General features: G+C 29.3%; 1 protein-coding gene across 2 annotated transcripts; it reads right to left on the reverse strand.

Moving 5' to 3' along the window:
- Window positions 1–272: 272 nt before the first annotated feature.
- Window positions 273–21,186, reverse strand: Bcat (Branched chain amino acid transaminase). 2 transcript variants are annotated; one of them, XM_067273676.1, is made up of 10 exons: window positions 21,068–21,186; window positions 18,605–18,661; window positions 10,282–10,488; window positions 10,099–10,209; window positions 3,606–3,886; window positions 2,570–2,712; window positions 2,405–2,490; window positions 2,245–2,313; window positions 1,039–1,185; window positions 273–973 (listed from the first exon to the last, which is right to left on the reverse strand). In XM_067273676.1, exons 1-10 carry the CDS (start codon window positions 21,113–21,115, stop codon window positions 932–934), a joined length of 1,191 nt encoding a protein of 396 aa, XP_067129777.1. In that variant the 5' UTR covers window positions 21,116–21,186; the 3' UTR covers window positions 273–931. The 2 variants fall into 2 exon arrangements, with proteins under 2 accessions (XP_067129777.1, XP_067129778.1); XM_067273677.1 differs by lacking the exon at window positions 21,068–21,186 and adding an exon at window positions 18,734–18,752.
- Window positions 21,187–23,476: the final 2,290 nt, after the last annotated feature.

Here is a 23,476-nt window from a genome sequence, read left to right on the forward strand (position 1 = left end):
GAAATGATATTTAAAACAAGACTCAAGTTTTGATCAAACATTCCAAGACTAGATACAGTAACACAGAATGATAATCATAGTCCAGGAGAAACAGAATGAACACACAAGGATTAAACAACTGATTACTACATTGTCTAACAACTCTACATTTAAGTAAAATTTCATCAACTCTACATTGATCAGAATTGAATACATGAAAAGATTTTTAGCATTTTAAAAATCAAGACAAGTCATTTTAGTTTATCTATTAAAGAAAACTGAAAACAAGTGACTTCAAAGAGTTAAATTGTGATTTATTCTTATTCAAGATTAACATTATATTAAATTTATATTGATAAAATATACAATTTCAAACAAATGTGGCCAAAACAAATAGCAATTACATTTTAATTGACATTTTAAAACAAAACTAAAGAAACCTGTACAAACTGATTTTCATAAGGAAAATGTATCTTAAAAATTTTTAAATCCTAAGTTGCAACAGAAAGAAGTTTATTTAACGTACACTGTACATGAATGAAAATAAAATGCAATTTTCTTCTAGAAAAAATATTTTGTTTTAATCATAATCATCAATGTGTGATGATATTGAATCAAAATGTAACCACAATTTTTCTTGAGATATACTACAATCAAAACATTTTTGTTTTATTTACAGAACAAGCTATTTTGTAATTTTTTTCTTTAACTTTATATTACATGATCTCAGTATTTATTTGTACTATGTGATATTAATTCAAAATTTTGGAAATTTAATTACTTAAAATGTTTTAAATATAAATTATAAAATATTAAATTTAATACATATTCAAAGTAATAACAGAATTATAGATAGTAAAGTAAATAAATAATAACAATATTTTATTTATTTACTTTGCAATAATCAAATTCTCAGTATCCAATATTAAAAATGTCTGTACTAATCTGTCATTTATTCAATTTCCACTGCCCATTCATGTTTCACTCTTCCAAACTGAAAAAAAATAAATTATTAAATACCTTTCCTTATAAAAAATAACAAAATTAAAATTTTCTTACCTGTATATCTGTCAAAGCTTTCAAAAACCTTAAATTTAAAGGGTCAACATGTTCCATTGTGGGAATATGTAATTCTTGACCAAGATAATGGATATGATTGACAGGACAAACAACACATGCAGTTCCAGCCCCAAATATTTCTAATAACTAGAAGCAAATAAAATCATAAAAGTTAGTAATCTTTCAAAATTTACAGCATTACAACAAATATTTATTATAAATTACAGGAAAAAATTATACTCATTTTTATTATAATTAATTTTATTTATAAAAATGAAATTTAGTTAATTTGATAAAAGAGTAAATAAAATTTTAAAGTACATAACAATTTTTCTGTTATACTGTATGGTTTGCCTTTCTGTTTCCACATTGGGCAGATTCCACTTTATAAAGGTTAATTTACATTGAATTTTGCAGAAAATTCAAGAAACTGATGAAATCTTCCATTAATGTCAGGTTTTCGCTATATACATGTTCTGTTATAGACAGGTTTGACTGTATATACAATTTTTGGAGTTGTTATATATATATATATAAATATATAAATAACCATTCCAAAAATTGTACAGGTATACCTCACCTTACATCGGTAATTGGTTCCAGGAGAGGCGACATAAGTCGAAAAACGACGTAAGTCAAATTTACTTGTGTAGTTACGACGCAAGTCGAAACTACGGTGGAAAATGCCAATAATGAGCACTTAAAGACTGCTAAATAAGATGACAATACAGAAACACAGATGTTTTCATGTTTCGTTCTCGAGGATTTATGATGATTATATTAACATTTTCTGTAAATGTACATATTTTAATATGATTTTGTGCACTTTTAACGCTTTTCTAGTGATATTATGACTTCAATATTTGTGGCGGACAAATGTAAAGTCAAATAAAATGACTTAAACTTGATTTTTATTTTTCCATATACTTTTTTGACAAACGACATATAATCGAGAATGACATAACTCAAGGTATACCTGTATTTAAGTATTGACTTATTATAGATAAATGAATTTATTGTTTATTGAAACATTAAAAATTACAGCTATATTCAGATAGAAATTAAAAAATCATAATTTTCATTTAGATCAAAGTTGTATAAACATGTCTACATAATAAATTTTCATGTAAATGATTTTGAATATAAACTTTGATCTAAAAAGATATACTGTCCTTTACTAAACATCTAAACATTAATATATCCTACCTTATTTTCTTGTAATAATTTGATTACTTCTTTCATTGTTATTACTCTTTCAGTCATTTTAAATTCTTTCTGAAAAAAATTATATAAAATAAAATTATTTTTAAATTATACAATATAAAATAAATGCATACATATCTTTTTATATGAAATTAAAACTTACCCATTCTTCAGCTAGTTCAATCAAACTCTTACGAGTAACACCTGGCAGTATTATTCCATTTAATGGAGGAGTAATTAATTCTTTTTCTAAAAGAAAAAATACTTTTTGATTTATAATTAAGAAAATACAATTATTTAAAAGTTTTAAAAATATTAATAAACAAACCTCCTTTATCATTAATAAAATAAACAAATATATTCATAGTTCCAACTTCTGTTAGCTGATGATCATCACCAAACAACCAGAGAACTTGCTGTAAATTCATCTTTTCTGCATGTTTTTGAATAGCTACTGTTGGTCCATAATTTCTAAGATTTTAAAGGTGTTTTAAAGTTTGCTTCTTAAATTCATAAAAATCAATATAGCTTAAATTATGAATATATATTACGTGGCATTAAAATAAATGCAGTAGAGCATTGATTATCCGAACACCTATCAACCGAAACATCGGTTATCCGAAAGCATTCCAGTCAGGCTGTGTTGGGACGTGTATCATGCTGAATCGAACGTTTTTGATACTAGATTAACGTCTAAAGTATAATATTTAACAATACAATAGCTACGATTATTATTATAAAAATTTTCGTTAGGCTTAACATTGACAAAAATTCAACACGAAGCAACACGCAACAGAGAAAAATTTCAACATGGGATATACTAATATACTATTATTGGGATATACAGTACTAATATACTATATTAATAATATATTTTTTCATACATAATCAATTATCTGAAAAATCAATTTTCCAAACAACCCCATTCCCCAATTGATTCAGATAATCTATGCTCTACTGTATATACATTTTTTGTCATGTATATTAAAAATTAATTCATAGAAATTAGTTTCATAAATGACATGAAAAAATAGATTTATATTCTATAAATTACTTTTACATAAAATTTGAAAATTTATAAAAATAAAAGACATTTATAATCCATTTCAAATATTTACCTTTCTAAACAACCTATTGCCAATACAATTTAATCAATATAATCATATTTGTAAAAACATTAAAATTCCAGTCATTAACTAGAGAAAAAGATCCATAAAAATTATGAATCCTTCTCTCTAAAATAATAATATAATATAATATTAAAAGATTAATTAATAAATTGAAAAACTAATTTTATTTTAATTAAATAAAAAAGGAATAGATCAAATATTTTAAAAAATAAAGTTACAATAAATACAACTTACGATCCTGCTTTCTTGTCTCCAATTCCTCCTGGCCATGCACGTATAAATTTAGGATCAGCTAACAGTGAAACAGGTTTAACTCCTGTGCTAAAATATGGTCCAACAGGCCCAGTTATAATATATAATAAGGATTTATTAGCTGAAGCCACTCCTAAAGATGGTTCAATACCTATCATAGTTGGACGAATGTATAATGAACTGGAACTATGATTAGGAACCCAATCTTTATCAATAGATACTAACTTTTTCATGCATTTTATTAATTCTTCTCCATCAAATAACTATTATGTAAAAAAAATTATTTATTTTAGTACATACAGTAGATGTATTGTATCAATATTATCTGTTGTTAATGAAATTAAATTTGCTTTTTACTTTCTTTTTTTAAAATTTCAATATTAAATAAAACCACACTTTATTCCAAATTTTCTATTGAAGCTAATTAAAATTATATATCTTACAATTCAACTTCAACAAAAACTTAAAATTTATACAAAACTGTGTGTGTTACATAAGTTATTTTAAATTTTTTAATCTTTAGGGTTGCATGTAGTATCAGTAATATAATATTTTCCTATCATTTGATAATATTTAAGCTTCTACTTCAAGAACAAATATTTATAAAAGTATTTGTACTTTAAATACAAATAAATTCTTTGTATTTAAAGTTATATTTTATATAAAAATATATACATTTTAAATAGTTCTTTAGAAATCTTTTGTTTTTATCTTCAGAGATTTTTTGATTTCTTTATTATGTTTAAAATATTACAGAAATATGATATTTTATAATTTTCTATACTGCATCAGTCATTAACAAAGTAACTATATTATATCATATAAAAGATTCATATAATCAAAACACCAGCAACAAATAAAGAATTGACACACACCAGAGTAATACACAAATAATCCTTCAAAAAAACCTTTAACCAGCGTGAGGTATGATTGTCCAAGCTAATTAAACTTTCGTTCCAAAAACGGCTAGTCTTCGTTATAATGGATCGTTACAAACAAAACGTAGCTTGAAGAAGTATCCAGGAAGGATCCGAAAACGTTAGCTTGGACAATTAATCATACTTCACGCCAGTTAAAGGTTTTTTTGAAGGATTATTTGTACACCAGCAACATTTAACATTTTGGTGGCATCATCTGTTACCATATTTTATTTTACAACTTTTTATATTTTTAACTATTATAAAACAGCAAAAAGCTTAATTTTCAGGATAGAGATGGGTTTTATGAAAATCTGTAAATGCTAATAATGAGTAAAATTGTCATTAAGTCCAACCCTACTGGAGATACACACAACCCCCATTATTGCCCCACTCCTTGACCTTTAACTGCCAAAATTTAATAGCATCAATCCACCTAATAAACAAACCTCCCTGCAAAATTTCAGAAATTTTCGACAAAAAGCAGAGGAATTATTAAACTTGAAACAGGGGAAACAAAATCATGCCCAACACAAACACACACAAAAAAAAAACATCAATACATACAGAAATTACCCCCAAATTTTTTTTTTGCATTTTTTGATGTTTCAAGGTGTCCTGAGCCTAAAAATGTAAAAATCTGGGGGGGTCATTTTTGCCAGATTGCCATAATTTCCCTCTGTTATAACAGCCAGGAAAGTAAAAATGAATTAGTATCAATATGGATTTTGATAAAGTTAAATGTATTGATTTTGAAAAACTTGATGCTATTCTAAAACTTTTTAATTACTACTTGTTTCCATCATTCAAATATTAATTTTTGAATAATCCTAAGCATAACATTCACATTTTACCATCTGGTTTTTTATTACAATAATTAAATCTGTTCACATTTTCATTTTCTATTACGTATTTAAAAATCCCATTTAAGTGCCAGTTCTCATATATTAGTTTTTAAGTTCAAATCATATAAAATAGCATTTGATTTTAAAATTTGATTTTAAAATTAGATTTTAAAATTTCAGTTAGTTATTGTCATAGACTAAAAACTTAAAATTCAATATTATGCTATATGTAACTTATTTGAAATAGCCAAAGACAAAAATTTATTAACATAGTATCCAAATATTTTTTTATATTAAATGCAGTTAAGTCTATAAATACTGTATTGAGTTTTACTTTCCCTGCTTTGTTATATTATATAACAAGTGGGCAAGCAAGAGTTCAGTGGGAGCCGAAATGTAGGTTTTGCAAAATGCATGGGAGTTGCAGTTCTGTACTGTCGTGGCGGATAGTATGGTAAGGCGCATGATTTTCAGTGGCATGCCGTCATTGGAAGCGATGGAAGTGCAGATTCCACCTTTCAATGACCTTCCCTTGAATTTTATAAAATATAAATTTTCATATTTTAACGTACTTTGAATTAATTAAAATTAATATTTTATTATAACTGCATTATGTATCTTTTACAAATTTCTATACTACATGTGAAAAAAACGATAAGATTGTTATTGTATATTCGAATAATTCGGTGGCGGAAGGAATGTCGAAACCGGGTCAGTCTCCAATCAGCCAGATTATATAGGCATTAGCACATGCGGTTTACAGTGCACCAATCTCACCCGGTTTAGCTGGTAGAAGCGACACACTCGTAAAGAGTACAGCTTTATATCCCGGAGCAGTTGTGGGCTGTTATCCGCCTGCCTGTCAACTTCCAAGCAGCCAGATTATAGGCATTGGCGCATGCGCTTTACATAGCACAAACGTCACGGTTTAGCTGGTAGAAGCGACACACGCGTAAAGAGTACGCGACTTTATATCCCGGAGCGGTTGTGGGCTGTTAGCCGCCTGCTAGATATTCGGCCACCCTCGCCCGATTATGTGAATCACGAGCAGACTAGATCAACGGCGGGCAACCCGCGGGCCAGCTACGGCTGGCGAAAAGTTTCTATCCGGCCCGCGAGATCTTTAATAGATTATTAAATTGGAAAAATAACTAATTAATAGTTATTTTTCCAATTCTTTGTAATTTTCGAAAACGATAAGAGAAACAAATGTAGTAATTAACTTTTTATTTATTTATTTCATATTTGCAGACTAAAAAAATTACGAGTCACAAGAAGGCGTCAATTAACTACTACGGCGCGGAAAAAAACGTAAAATTTATTCTGGCCCATGTTATAAAAAGGGTTGCCCACCCTAGACTAGATTTATAACAACCCAACCGATAGGAGTTTACTGGCACGTTTTTATGATAGTTCTGTATAGTTGACAGGAGTTTAAAAAAACTCCATTAAAATATTTGATATATTTATTCTGCGTTTATTCCGCTCTCCCATCTTATATTACTTACGGATTTCAATGTTAAACCGGTGATATTACGATTTAGTATGTCCCATCTGTAAGGAGATGCAGAAAAAACGTGTACAATTCTAGTACAGTGTTAAAAATTAACTGTTACTTTGGCAGCATCATTTACAACCAAATTTAATGAATGAGACGTACAGTACATACAATGGTACCAAAATAAAAGCTCTAGAATTTATTTTCCTTAAATTTATGATTTATATATCCGTTGTCATAAAAATTTGTCTTTCCACTGTTTTCCCAAGACTACAGATATTCAGGTACAAAGTAACTGGTTTCGACTTATTTCTACTTAAGAAGTGACTAAATAATTAAGAGATTAGGGAATGGGGACATAAATAAAACCCTGTTGAAAGAGCCAGAATTTTACTTCAACAAAAGCTTAACAGAACCAATCACTCGCTCAGTACAGTGGGAAACTGATTTCCGTGTACACCTGGTATTAAAACGAATTAGTTAGAAAACGAATGACTATTAAGTTTAACATAGTTAGATTTTTACAGCTACGGTGAGAAACGTTTAAAATTTACAACAGCCCTGTGGCGTCCTTTGAGATATACTAGTGATGCGACAAAAGAAGCATTTGACATTGACCGGTATCGGCACCCTCGGGATTTGGCACGCACACACTCACTACACACCTACCTGGACCGTCACTAGTTCCATCCATTAGCTACTCGTATCAAGATATTTGACTCAAGTGGATTGTTTTAAGATTTAAAAAGTAAAGACTATTTTATGTTATTTTTATGTACGTTTCTTTACAAAGCTATATTTTAATTATAATTTTCTTTAAAAGTATATTAATACAATCGAACAATACATTGTACCAGGTATGTATATCCACCGCACATTTTATTTCACCGAGTAAGTTTTTATAATTTATTTTTAATTTTAGCCCTTATATCGTGGCTAGCGATTCAGAATGTAATTGTGATATTAAAAATACATTTAGAGAAGTTTACAGTTTTTACTGGCTTATCAAACAAATGAATACGAATGGACCCTAGACCAGTGATTCTTAACAGGGGGGCCGTGGCCCCTGGGGCTCCATAAGAAGTTTGCCGGGGCCGCCAAATTATGCAAAATTTCCTTCAGAATATAATAAAAAGAAAATTGATGTATAATCCGAATATCGTATTGAAAAGTGAAATAAGAAAGATAAAGTTTTCCTATTTAGTTTTTATTTATTTATTTTGTATTTCTTCCTACATACAACTTTGTTAGTACAGAAGAAATAAATGTAAATATGCTACTTACACCGCAGTATTTACTTCTTTTATTCCAAAGCAATTTTAAGAAACTATTAATGCTTGGAATTTTAAAAATAATTAGGAAAAATAGTAGGCTTTCAAAATTTAAATATTTTTGCAAAAGTTATGCAAAATCCTTACGACAAGTGGGCGTTTTAGTTTTAGTTTAGTTTTAGCATCGACATTGGATCGATTTATCGACATGTTTCTTATTTTATTTTCTGTTAAAAATTAATGAGTTTTCATGTTTAATTGTGAAGTTTGAATGTTATTTAAATAGATAATGAAATAATAAAGTTATGATTTACATTTATTATATAAAAAATAAAGCAATAATAAAAAAATCAATTTATTATAGATAAATTATCAAATTATCAAATATAAATTATTATTAAAAAATGGGGGTCACAAAAAAATTATGAAATATTTGGTGGGCCGCAAGTATAAAAAGGTTAAGAACCACTGCCCTAGACCATCACTGACGCGCAATTAACTGGTTGCCCCTGGAAGTCGGCTTCTTACAGAAACACAGCTTCCCTGTCATCAAATGTCACGGCACGCCACTGGTGATTTTATTATATAATATAAATATAATATAAAACAAATATTGAATTTTTTTAATAAGCATATTTTCACAAAATTATAAATATAAAATTGTAAAAATAATAATAAAAAACAGAAATTAACACTTTCAGCAAGAGCCACATGTAACTCAAAAAGAGCCGCATTTGCCCATGTCTGGTATATAGCAAAGGGAAAGTATGGCCTGGTTTTTTGACTAATCAAGATTTCTACACTTTTGGACTTGGGACCTTGAAATGTCAAGAAATGTAAAAAAAAAACATTTAGAGGTTTTTTTCTTTGTTAGTGTGTGAGTGGACATGATTTTGTTCACCCTCTTCAAAGCTTAATAACTCCTGAGCTTTTTTGTCAAAAATTTCTGAAATTTTGCAGGGAGGTTTGTGTATTAGGAGATTGATGCTATTAAATTTTGGTGGTTAGAGGTTTATGGGGTGGGTAGATAGAGGGGTTACATGTCATATCTTGAGTAGGGTCAGACTTAATGACAATTTTACTCTTTATTAGCATTTACAATCTTTTATAAAACCCATCCCTACCCTCGAAATTAGGCTTTTTGCCATTTTATAATAGTTAAAAATATAAAAAGTTTTTAAAATAAAATATCATAACAGATAGCACCACTTGCAGTTTTAAATGTTGCCAAGAAAGTTATACAACTTGTTGCAATTTTTAGAACTGTAATAAAAGAACACAATTACTAATAAGTTTTGTACCTTTATAAATATGTTGAATATTTATTGTTCTGATAATTGAATGGTTCAAACAAAGTATTGCTATAAATTATAGTTTGAAAATAAATGTGTCATATAAATAAGCTAGAATTAAAAAAAAATATATATATATATATATATATACAGTAAAAACTTGATTACCTTAAAGTCCAAATTATTTAGAACAGTTTTCAATAAATAAAGAACCATGTACAGTACATACCATAGAGTATAATACACAGAGACCAAAATCTTCATATAACTGGAAACTGGAAATTACTATGTAATCTGTTAATTGTAGTGTCACAAAGCTAGGTCATATATACAAAATATTATGTTAGATTTTGAGTAAATTAATTTACTTTCAAATATAATTATTTAAACTATTTATAGTTTACAAAACTTTAAATATATAATGCTGGATGTATCCACAAAAAACAAATGTTTCTGGATTATCTCAAATTTCATTTATCCAGATCATCCCTGGTCCCATCAAGTTCAAATAATCAAGTTCCCACTGTGTATATATTAAATGTATATATGTGAATAATATATATATAAATTCATATATATACATTATATATGCATATTATATTATTAGAAAAAAAAATTATATAAGATAATGTATTCATATTAATAAACTTACTGGAAGATCTAATCTTTCTGCTGTGCTAAGCATTCTTTTCATATTTACATCTGGACGAAAGAGTCTTATTTTATTGTCAACACCATAAAAAGCTTTCATACCTTCAAAGAGCTAAATATTTCTTATCATTGAAAATTCAGAAACATATTACAAAATAATTAAGTTACAAAAATAAATTATCACCTCTTGAGCATAATGAAACACTTTAGCTGCAGGATGTAAATTTAAATGATGAATTGGGCATATACGAGGTGTCCCCCATCCAACTGAAGCATTCCATTCAACTTCAAACATATGATCACTAAAATGTCTTCCAAATACCAAATGGTTTGGATCTGGTTTAGGATTTAATTGAGATGATTTAGCATGGATAACTTCTAAATCTGTAAACTGAACAAAAAAAAAGAAAATCTAAAATTGATATAATTGATAAATTAAATTATGATGCTGAACTATATTTACATTTTTCAACAAAAATTTTAACTAATCTAAATATCATAAATTAGTAATCAAAATAAAAATTTGTATAATAATGATTAAAATGTTAATAAAACATTTTTGTATGTCAACTAGTAGTACATAATCAAGAAAAATTTTTGGTTGAACTTATTAGTGTGTTCAACTAAAAGTTTTCTTGTTTGAAATATTAAAACCATTAACATTGTTCCATTATTGTTTCAGTATTATTATTATTATGTTGGGTTTAGTGAGTTATACTCAGTTGACACCAGTGGCTGTGTACTATGCTGGACCAGAGTCAAGGCATAGCAACCAAAATAAAACTAAAATAAAGTAAGTGTGTCAGTGTCAGTGTCTGTATTCAGGAATTTCCTAACAATGTGGCATGTATTCAATACAGTGGCCTTCTGTAGTGTGATGTACGTATTTCTATTCAATTGTAATGTGCCCAGACTTTTGTGTAGTGCAGTGTTTCCCAACGTGGGGCGCACGCCCCACAGAGGGGCAATTTGATTGTTAAGGGGGGTAATTCGAAAATGGATTCATCCAGAGTTAAGTTAATCGTATAGCCGCTGTATGCCATATTAATTGTAAATATTCATTTAAGTTAGTTTTAATTTTATTTGTTCTTTATTTCCCTTTCCTTGTAGAACTTCCCTTTATAACCCTTTTCCCTTGGAGTGGGATTAACAATTCTGAGAACCACTAAAAACAAAGATATGAACAAGACCCTGAGGCTGGTGAAAGAGGAGAAAGGACATTCTTTGCCCAGACCTCGAGATGGGCAGACGTGAATTGTGGTGTTCCAGGTCACGTTTGGCAATGACTGGAAAGTGCAAAAGACTTTGATGAAAGGATTGGGTTTTATCATGGTTACAATAAAACAGTGTGGCAATTAAGTGCAAGAAAAACTTCAACGAACACGACAACGAGAGACCTTCCAAAATAGTTCAACGTATATGTTGGGAGGCATAAGAATTTTAGAAAGGCTTAGGTGGAGCATAGCACTAAAAAGGTTGGGAAACACTGGTGTAGTGTGTGTGGTATTACACCTGTAGAGGAGAGAACAACAGGTACAATAAGCACCCTATCCATCCTCCATAGATGTCTTATTTCCTGGGCAAGTTCTTGCTGACTTTTTCAGTGCATGTGTATTGTACATTCTGAGTGCTTGGAATGGGTATGTCTATAATGTATGTGATTTTATTGTGTTTGTCAATGAGTGTGATGTCTGGTATGTTGTGGTAAATTGTTTTATCTGTGATTATGGCTCTGTCATAGTACATTTTGCATGTGTTGTTTTCCAATACTGTCTGTGGAATGTATTTGTAGTATGGTTCGTGGATGTCTACTAATTTGTGTTTCTTTGCAAGCTCTTGGTGTATTATATTTGGTACTTGATAATGTCTGTGTAAATAATCTGTCTGTGCCAAGAGCTTGCAACCGGAAGTGATGTATTGTATAGTTTCTGGCATGATACGACATTTTCTGCATGTGTCATTTGTGAGTGTTGTATCTTTGAGTATGTGTTTTCTGTAGTTTTTAGTATTTATGACCTGATCCTGTATGGCGATCATGAATCCTTCCGTCTCCCCAAAGAGGCATCCTCGAGCTACCCAGCTGTTTGACGCAGTTTTGTCAACAAAACCCTGGGCCAGGTCATAAGGATGTCTGCTATGGAGTGCATTTTGAGCCTATGATTGCTTAATGGTGTCTATGCTTTTTATATGTTGTATCGTGTCCATATGATGTGAGTGTAAGTTTAATGGTGTGTTATTCGAGTCTGCTAGAGTTACTGCTTTATGTAACTGTGATGTTTCTTGTTTTCTGTAGAAAAACTCTCACAGTGACTGTATTTGTTTATAGTGAAGGTTAACTATGTCTATCAGGCCACGTCCACCTTCTTTATGTGGAAGGGTTAGTCTTTCTATGGTGGATTTAGGATGATGATGTTTGTGCTTAGTGAGCGGTGTCCTTGTTTTCCTTTGGAGTTGCTCAAGATCTGTGTGAGTGCAATGTATAACTCCAAAAGAATATGTGAGTACTGGAGATGACATATGTGTTTATTGCTTTAACTGTGTGTTTTGCATTTAACTCTGTTCTGAGAATAGCATTTAACCTACTTTGGTATTCTTTAATTAATCTTTGCTTTATTTGTGTATGTTCTGTTAGTTTGGCCTGTTGGAATCCTAAATACTTGTAGAACTTACCCTCTTCCATGGATTCAATAACATCTCCATTTCCAAGTGCAAAATCTTCTTTCTTCAGGTTTCCTTTTTCTATGTGAAGTGTTTTGCATTTATCTAGGCCAAACTTCATTTGTATATCCTTGGCATATGAATGTGTGATTTGTAGGAATTTATGAAGTTGTTTTTGTGTGGATGCATAAAGTTTTGTGTCATCCATGTACATGAGATGTGACAGTGTAAACTGTGTTGTTTTTTCATGTCTGATATTGTAGCCATATTGTGTGTTGTTTAACATGTTGGATAATGGGTTCAAGGCTAGGCAGAACCAGAGAGGACTCAAGGAAATCTCCTTGAAAAATTTCTTGCCTAATAAAAATTTGGTTTGTTTGTGTGGAAGTGTTACTAACCCTGAGATGTAGTGTTGTTCTCCAGTGCTGCGTAGTGTTTTGGAAGAATGCAACGAGTGATGGATGTATTTTCTACATGTGTAGAATATGTAGTAGCCAATTGTGTGGAACACTGTCGAATGCTTTTCTGTAGTCTATATATGCCATGTGTATGTTTCTGTGTTGTTTGTGTGCTTACCGTAGAATGACTAAATCTATGAGTAACTGTTTTTTGCATCCCCTGTGATTTCTATGGAAACCTTTTTGTTCCGTAAGAATGTTGTGTTCTTCAACATGTTTGTATATTTTGTTTGCAATACAGGATGTCAATAATTTGTACAGTGTTGGAAGACATGTAATTGGTCTGTATTGTGTGGGGTCCGTGGTATTGTTGTTTTTAGGTTTCATGTAGGTGATGCCCTGAGTAAGAAATTTTGGCATGTCTTGTGGATTGATGATAATGTGTGTTAGGTGTTTAGCTAGTTCTGGGTGCAATGATGTAAACTTTCTGTACCAGAAATTGTGAATGTTGTCTACACCAGGTGTCTTCCAGTTGTGTGTTCTGTTAACAGTGTATTGGACATCATGTATGTTTATTTCAACACGGGACATAGTTGGTATGTTGTGCAAGTTTCTGTTCTCCTCCTCAATCCAGCCTGCATCAGCATTGTGCAGAACATCACTAGACCAAAGAGAAGACCAATAAGTTGAGTTCTTCTGTTAGTGTGCCACTTTGCTGTGTATCAGTGTTTGTTTTGGTACTGATTTGTCTGTAGAAGAGTTTTTCATTGTTTGTGAATAATTTATTTTGTTGTTTTCATAGTGAACATGTTTTGTATCGTTTGAGTCTACGTGCTTTGGCTAAGAATTTTTATTTTAGTGTATCAATGTATTCTGTAATGTGTGTGTTGCAATGTTCATGCTTTGTCTGTTTTTATTTTCTTGAAAATGTTTTTGAGCTGTTTCTTTAATTTGGGTGTTATGTTGTTTTTAGTGTATTGTGTCAGCCTGACTAACTGCTGTCTAATGTCATTTATTTGTGTTTCTATTCTTCTCTTCCGGGCAAACTTGTGATAGAATTGTGTTTTCTGTGTATCTGTCTGTGATTGTATTTTCAGCCCATGGTGTGTCACTACTGTGACTGCACCAGCATAAACTAATGTATGAATGTCTGAGAGTGTAGAAATTGAATGAATGTACTATGGTAGTGAGTGTTTACATGATTTAGTGTTTTTCCTACTTCCTTTGACGTGTTGATTTTTGGTATTCGTGGTCTTTGTGTGGAATCTGTGCCTGTATATTTAGTGAGTGTTTCCTGAAATAAAAGTGAGAGCATATTAACTAAATCTATGTCAATGTTATCAGTGGTGGATGAGGAAGTGTCTGTAGTATCAATATTGGTAGTTGCTGCGTGTGTGCTGTAATCAGTGCTTGTTGCTAGATTATCCTGACAGGTTACGTGATCTTCATTAATGTTAAATGTTTCTGTCTATTGATGTATTTGATCGACAATCTGTTGTTTGATAAGTTCAAGTGTTGTTTGTGGAATAAGGTTGTTGTGTATAATTGTTCTATTTTGCTCAACAATCCTTTGTTTGGTGACAGTGAGATGAGGATATTGTTGTGTGAATCTATGGTGTAGTTGTTGTGTGAATCTATGGTGTAGTTGTTGTCAATATGCTGTTATGTTTGTTTCATGTTTTGTGATGGTATAGTAAGTACGGATGATAAACTCGTTCATTTACATTGTCCATTTCATCCGTTGGCGTGGTTTTTCAGCCTTTCTGGTCTGTGGATGCATTGCCACAGAAACACCAAGGCTGGGTTGGTTCCTCAATCTGTTGAGGGCATTGCAGTAGCCATGCTTGGGCCAGCGCTGCTTTCACCACCAGTAACCAAAGGAGACTGTGGTATATTTTTCGAACATGAGTCTCTGCCTAACCCACATACACAGACCTTGTTAACCGAGAGACGTCCGAGCTGGTATCAAACTTAAATCTGGTTACTACCATGATAAATATCTCCACAGAATATGGGTGTGGTCACTCTTAGCTTCATTTCTCCCCATAGACCTTACTGGCATGGGTGTCCCTACCAGAAGCTTCTGCTCCAGCCTGCTCTATGGATCAGTAAAATTACCACCACGACCAGGTGGTGACCACAGGAGAATTATGATTATTATTATTATTAAAGCTATTATTAGAGTTTAAAAAAAATATTTTTTAATGACAGTAAAGTTTACATAATATTCACTTAGGCTCAGTTAACAAAATATCAAATTTGAAATATGACAATTCTGAAAGTATATTTTATGGCTACAACTTAGATAGAACTATAAAATTTATTTTATTTTGTTTGAATATATGTAAAATTACTTAATTAAAAATTTACAGACAACTTCAAAATGCAATTCAGGAAAACAATTAGCAGATCAAAAATATTCTTTGTTTTTGCATATAATAACTCCATAGCATTTATTACAAATCAATCAACATTTAACAAACAGAGCAACTGATTCTTAGACATATTTGTTAAAAATTTGATAAAGAGAAATAATTAAAAATTGGCAGCATTGAGTCATGAGCATCTAAACAATGTCTGAAACTGCATTTGATAAATGGCTATAAAAGTAGTTAAGCAAAACTAATTTCAAACTTGAAAATTAGTTAAGTAATATTGAAAGAAAAAGGATAAAGTTTTTTAAACTGTGTCATAACCCCAATATCAATCAGAAACATATATATGAACATTGAATTTATATCCAATATCCATTGTTAAATATATATACCCAAATACTAACTGGGCCTTCACTTTAATACAGGATGCGGTGCAGGAACTTCCTTATTTTAAAAAATCATAAAACAAAAAGTATTGGAGATATCAATTTAATTCTTTTTTCTTTACATAGGTTCATTTAAAGTTTTATTTCATTAGGTTTTGAAAATGATATCTTGAAGGTGGCCTCCGTTCTGGTCAATACATTTGGAGAGTCGAAATCGGAAGTTTTTATCCACTTTGTCCAGCATGTCTGTGTCTATGTTGGCAATAGCAGCACGAATATTGTTCTTCAGCTCACCCAGGGTCTTTGGACAATTGGTATATACCAAGGATTTAACATATTCCCAAAAGAAAAAATTGCAGATGGCTAAATCTGGCAAGAGTGCTGGCCACTGAAGATCGCCCCTCAAACAGATGAGACGTTCACGCAAGAGAGTCATTGACATTCGTGCCATGTGAGTCATGGCACCATCTTGTTGGAACCACACATTCCTCAATTCTAAGCACAGCTGCATGTTTGCGTGCAGATCACTTAGGGGGATTTTGAAATCCCCCTAAGTGATCTGCCTTACTCTTTCGACGTTTTCTGGTGTCCTGGTGGTTCTTGAAGGTCCTGGTTTCTTTTTTTATACACTACCAGTATCCATAAAAGTGTCCACCCACTGAACAATTGATCTTTGATCAGAAAAACAACCTGCAGGCGCAATATTAAACTATTTCTTGAATGCACGCTGGGTTGCAATGACCGAACGGCCACTGGAAAAGTAAGTTGCCACAACAAACGCGTGCTCCTCTCTCGTCCATTGCATGATCGTTACTAAACTAACCATACAAAAAAACATTAGGCCTTGCCCTTTCAAATGTGCTCAACCCCACTCTCCAAGGAGTAATGCCCGCTGTGTGGCACGCATTTCAAATAAGGAAGTTCCCACGCCGCACCTTGTACATTGATAAATCAAGATATTTTAGTAGTAGAACACAACCACAATCTCAAAAAAATATTATTAGATTTCATTAAGAGATAGAATTATAAGATGAATCAAAATGGATAATATTGATGATTTTATAAGACATCTATATATTGAAAAAGAAACATCCCTATTTAATCGCAAATGAATTATTCTATATTGTCCATATGGTCTTGCCTGTTCCCAATAACTTCTATTTTAGTTTCTTACAGAATTTTCTTGGTGGTTAACATTTTACAATAAATGAAACAATTTGGGATGCTGTCCAAGTTCTAGAGGGGGGAAACTACAAAACTCTTCTCGTGCATCAGACAAGTCAGCAATTAAAAATTAAATTTTTAAAAACTAATGACATTCAAAATATTCAGATTTTGAGATGTTTTTGGCAGACAAATTAATATTTAGCAGAAGTTGAATTTGGAATTTTAGAAAATTCTCTGCTGGATTAGATAGTTATTCCATTATGTTATATATTCAGTGAATTCTCATGTTTTAAAAATAGTTAAGCATTTTTAAGTATATTCTATTATATCTAGAGCGGTATATTTTTCATTTTGCTAATACTAAAGTTTATTTTTCAAATATGAAGACTAATTATAGCTTTATGTTATATCAAAATAAGTGTAATATAATCAAAATAATGTATCAAAACAAATGAATCACATTCTTTGACATAATTTAGTTGCAGTTACCATCAGTTATATGTGAATTTGTTACATTGTCATTTGTAAATACTTTTATGATATTTATAATTTAAAACTGACTAAATTACTTCTTAAAAAAATAAAACAGAAAATAAAATCTAATTTTTATTTCTCTCTTAATCTTAAGATATTTTCATGTATCCAATTATAAATTCTCTTTATAAATATATATATTTCTTTTGTTTTGTTTTTTATATTAATATTTCATAATAATCTGATTCAGAAAATTTTTATCAGACTTATTTCATTTTCATTAACAGGTCAAATTTTTAAATTATTCTATATAGCATAGTAAAATTCCTGATACTTTTTAAATTAAATAACATTTGTTTATATGCAATGTTATCTTGATTTTCTAGGATAAAAAGATTAAAATTACATCAATAAAAAATTATTATGAAATTTTAAATATTTTGAAAAAATGCAAACTTTAATCACTTCATAATTAAAACTATGATATGAATTAATACACAATGTGATTACATTTGAACATATATTTTAAAAATTAAGAAATAAACAAATACAGTATATTAAATTACTTATAAATTTTATTAATAGTTTAATATTTCAACATCTATTATTTTAAAGTAAATTCCTTTGGTATTCAAAAGGCAAATAACTTTTAAGCTGTTTCAAGAAAATAATTTAGTTATAAAAAAGAAAAACATTTATAAAAATCATTAAATATTTATAATTAACATGATCAACGAACAAGTTCAGTAAATTAAGAACAAAGTTATTTAAATTCTGTTAAATGTACTGAAAAATAATAAATAATAATAAAATAATGTACTGAAATTAAAAAATTAAATAATTCAATTTTAAACTCAAAACAATTATCAAAATTTATAAAACTTAAGTTAAAAGTAAATATACCAATTTGTAAAGAAGTAAAAAAGTAAGTAGTTTTTAAAAAGTGTAATGAAAAATCTGCATTAAATTTTTGTTAGTATTGCATTATTTTTCGTTTATAGGTTTAATCCAATGGAAAATTAACATATAATCTTATAAATATAAAATACCTTAAAACTTTTTGTAGGCATAGAGAGCCATTGAACTTGATGGTATAATCCATAACACTGTAAAAACAACAAATATGTTAGTATTACTGATTAACTAATTGCTTATAATGGATAAACTGATAAAAGTACTTGTTAGATATTTTATCTTATTTGTTCAACAAACAATCTTTTATCTTTACTTTATCCATACAAATAGTATTAAAATGTTTAAATATTTGTGTTAACTGTAATCAAAAGCAAAATTTTAATATACACTTTAATTTTAAATTATACAGGATACAAATATATGTAAATAAAATTAATTAAAATTTATTTAGAAAAAAAATAATAATAAATAATACATTTCATAACAAAATTAGAATATAATCTAACAATTTATTATATAGCATCAAATGGTCTGATACAAGAAAAAAACTATAATTAATCATAAATATTTGCAGAACATGCAGGAACTATAATTTATATCAATAAAGCATAGTTAACTGACATTACCTCAATATTTTTAAGTAACGCTAGTTAATAATGCTTCATTGATGTAAATTGAACTACAGGAAATAGTTATTAGATATTCCCAACTACAGGGTGTCCCAAAGAAAAAAAAAATGTATACAAACAATGATTGTTAACTTCTAAACTTTAATTTAACCATTTTTTAATTTAGATCTAAATTTAATGTTATAATATTTATTTCAAAATTAACAAGTTAACAAAATAAAAAGAGAAACTATTAACAATCAAAGTGTGTATTCATTTTTTAGGTCACCCTGTACAAGGAAGAAGTATTAAACAGGGCCATCAAGAGCTGCAGATTTTTCCCTGGGCCCATAGAAAACTTAAAGACCCATAGTGGTTTCTACTCCTATAAATTAATATTGTTTTTATTAACAAAAAATAAAATCTTTAAGACTGCTTTTAATAAATAAACATTTTATATACTTCATTTGTTCAAAAACAAAAAAAAAATTATGAAAGGGGCCTGTTCTAAATTTAAACCCCATACAAGCTCTCAACAGCCCAACATTTTATAACCAGTAATGTTTACATCCTGTATTTCTTCCAAAACTATAAAATAAAATTTAATCATAAACTTACAAAATTTCTGTTATTCTTTTAATAACAGAAATTTTTAATAAATACAGGTTTAAGAAGAAAGATTTTTGCACTTATTGAACATTGGAACTTTATTATTTTTCAGCATCATGCCAATATTAATTTTAAACAGTGATGAATAATAATATTTTTTACTTTAAATATCTTAAATTATCAAAATTTAATAACAATTTAACTTATAAAATGCAATCAGCTTAAAATAATTTCCAAACATCTCTAATCTACGTATTGCAGTTTTAATCTATTTTTCCTTAATATTTGCAGTTTGAGAAAATGAAAAGCAATTTTCATTATTTCAGAATAAAACCTGATAATCTAATAACTATAAAAGAACAAACTTGTTACAAAGTATGTTTTGGCACTTAATATTTTATCAACAATTTGTAAAATTCTAAATTCATAACAATGAAACCATAAACTTTAATTTTATAGTTTAAAAAGCAAATTAGTACTTGTATTTGTTTTTATAAAAATAATTTTACATGTAAGTACTGTACTAATAGCAGAATGATAAAAGCTTACATTAGCTATTACATGAATAATTTTGAAAATCTTAGATGTAGGAATTAACACGATATTGTAATTACATACTTTATAATCATATTAAACAGTTTATTTGTAGGTTGAAAATAAGCGAACCATATCATTCGGAATCCAACCGGGACACATTTCAGAATCAGCAAAAACAGGGTCTAAAACCGATTAAACTTCGGTTATTTTTTTAAATTCATTTATTTACTGATCTATAAATTGGTGACATTATATTGATGCTTTAGTAAAATTACTCTATTCAAAGATTGTTTGTACAATATTAAAAACAAGCAAAAGTAGGGTCAACACCCAAAAATCAAGTCGTCACCCTATTGATAACGTTCAACTGATGGAATATTTGTAAATATGTGAATAAATTAATTAATGGCCAAAGATAATTGTGTAATGGAGGAAAAAATTGACTTTTTTTTATCAAATACTTTGCATTATTAAAGGAAAAGGTTTGTCTTTTTGTATAATTATTGGTGTATTTTATGTAATTATTGGTATACATTTAATAATTGCACAGTAAGAATTATGCAATTAAGAAAATTTCATCATGGATGCAAAGGTAAAAGGAAATTGAGCTACTTACTTGCAGAATCATTCAATGATTGTCAATAGTGTTTAATTATAATTTTAATTAAAAATTATATTTAAATTTGAATTTAAAAGTCAAATACTTTAAAGAAATGACGATTGAATCCATGTTTTCTTCTCAAGGATTCTCATTTACTTTGAAAAATGAAAATATAATATGAATTGCGCGTTATAGAAATCCACACAGTTATTATTTATTAAAATTATCAATGACGAACTTACATTTTTTCTCCTCAACAGAGAAATTTTCAAATATTTGAATAAAACCATTTCATTCAGAGCCAGACGAGTAACATATTATGAATATCAGAAAATAGTTCACAGATGGCGACACTGTAATAACGGGCGATGCATCACGTGATACGCTTAACGTTGACGTATATAAAGTTTACTACGCTGTTGAAAAATGATTAAAATTCTCTATTATAATTGCATTACTGCTCGACTGTAAAATTACTTTGGATTAATATTAAAACAGAAGATAAATATTGAAAAACCGAATGAGTTAAATGCAACAATTCCGTTATCGGAAGTTTTCCTTAAATAGCTACAAAATTACAAATAATATTTGAATTAATTTTTATATAATTACGCTTTATAATTATAAACATTTTTCATTAAATTAAATAAATATTTTTTTAAATGTTCGGAAGTAAAGAACGATATGATATAGAAGCACGCGCTCAAAAATGCCGAAGCTACCTACGCTCGAGCTTATTTTTCGGTCTTGTTTGTCGGTCTTCTCCATAAATAAGAATTAATGGAAATATTTACATTAAATAAGAACAAATTACAGAAACAATCGAAGTTCTTAGAGATTAGCGAGAAAAACCAAATAGGATGTTTCTTTAAACAATTAGGGTGCGACTATGCAGACGCGAATTTAGTTGCCAGCGATATAATTCTCGCAAAGGAAAACATGCACAAGCGAGAAGCGAGAAATCTCACTGGCCTGAGCGAATTTCTGATTCTCGCACATATCTGACAGGATTTGATATTTATCGCCTCTCCCCTCTTCTCGCCATATATTCTCGCTCGCGTTTGCATAGTCGCATTCTTACGTGGTTTTAAAATATTTTTTTATAATTGCGTAGTCAGGAATTAAGTTTGCTAGAGGCTAGTAAATAAACTACAGCTGTTATATGTTCTTATATTTTATTAATACAAGTGTCGCCAATTTTAAAAAATGTTTACAGTATTACATTTAAATTAAAATTAGTTAAAAGAAAATTTTTTTCCATTAAAACTTTTCTTTTTATAAAGGTAGTTACAGCTCTTAAATTTCCTTTGACTACTTCAGCTGTTTCTTATGAAGAAAATTATGTTTTCATATAGTCTTCTTTATAAGAAACAACCTAAAAACAGACAAGACTTTGTAAGATAAGATAATATTGTTATAGGATTGAATAAAGGGGAATATTCTTATAGATATTAGAGTTTGTTCCTTACACTTCTTTTTATTTATCTTCTAGGAAAAGGGATTGAACTCCTCTTCCTTAGATTCCTTACCACTTAGTTCTAACGAACAAGCGAATGTTTATTTTCATTCCAGATAACACGACGTGATCTTGTTCACCTGTTCGTTTCGTGGGGGTAGCCGCACCTTTACATCAATTTAATGTCACATTCTTAATTTTACAACGAATAAATATGAAGGTGTTTAAAGTTGAGGTAGGCCTAAATATCTATAGTCTACCATTCTAATCAAGCTATTAGATGTGATATTTTCATTGTACTTAAGATAAAATTTTACTACGAAGTTGAATTTTTATATATAATGAGTATAAAATGTAAATGGAATAGCCTAAAACTTATAGCATTCTACATTATACAGTAGGCTACATTTAAATTCTGCTACTTTATCTGCCTAATCCCTTTCTAAATTTTATTTTTAAGCATTTAATTATCTAACTTTTAATATATATAGTCAGAAATATTTTTCCATTTTTGGAAAATTTTCAATGTTCTAGATGGACTTAATCACTTCTTAACGATAAAGTGAGAAACCTGCCCTAAGTTGACAAACTGTATGACATTTTAAAGTGTTCTAAATCTGTAGATGTAACATTACAACCTGACATCTGACTTCTGTTACGTAGATTTGATCTTCGCTGTGACACTATTATAATGACTTCATAAACACGATGACATTAATATAATATTATGGATGCATAACAGCATCGTCATTGCCGAAAGGAGAATACAAAGGATATATAGAACAAGGCTTTGTATAATTATAAAGTTAATTCAATGGTTTTCTGCAAACCTGTCATGAATATATGGTCTGCTAGCAAGCTTATAACTATAGATCCCATTTATCCAACCACAAAGACACTAAATAAGTGGACTATATCTATAAACAGGCTATATAACGTTATTAGTAGAGATTTAAATAATCTGAATATTTCATAATATATTTTAGCATTTTAAATTCATAAATTTATTTTATTTAATCTCTCTGATATTAAACATATTTAAATTTACAGATGTGTAAAAGTTGTCTTCTAAATAAATAAATCTATTATACAATTTAGTGGATAAATATAATATAATTTTATAGAATAAGATTTTATCATTATCGAAAAGGATGATTTAAGTAAGAGCGGATAAATCTCTATAAAAAGTCTCTTT

The sequence above is a fragment of the Centruroides vittatus genome, unplaced genomic scaffold (genome assembly GCF_030686945.1).
Source record: "Centruroides vittatus isolate TY-2023 unplaced genomic scaffold, ASM3068694v2 contig_484, whole genome shotgun sequence".
NCBI classification, from domain to species: domain Eukaryota; kingdom Metazoa; phylum Arthropoda; class Arachnida; order Scorpiones; family Buthidae; genus Centruroides; species Centruroides vittatus.

Excerpts from the sequence above, each read along its gene's own strand:
- Bcat (XM_067273676.1), bottom strand. The coding sequence starts at position 21,115 with ATGGTTTTATTCAAATATTTGAAAATTTCTCTGTTGAGGAGAAAAAAT. Across the intron at positions 10,210-10,281 it reads TGTTTCATTATGCTCAAGAG|CTCTTTGAAGGTATGAAAGC; the intron begins GTGATAATTTAT and ends AGAAATATTTAG. Across the intron at positions 2,314-2,404 it reads TTGAACTAGCTGAAGAATGG|AAAGAATTTAAAATGACTGA; the intron begins GTAAGTTTTAAT and ends AATTTTTTTCAG.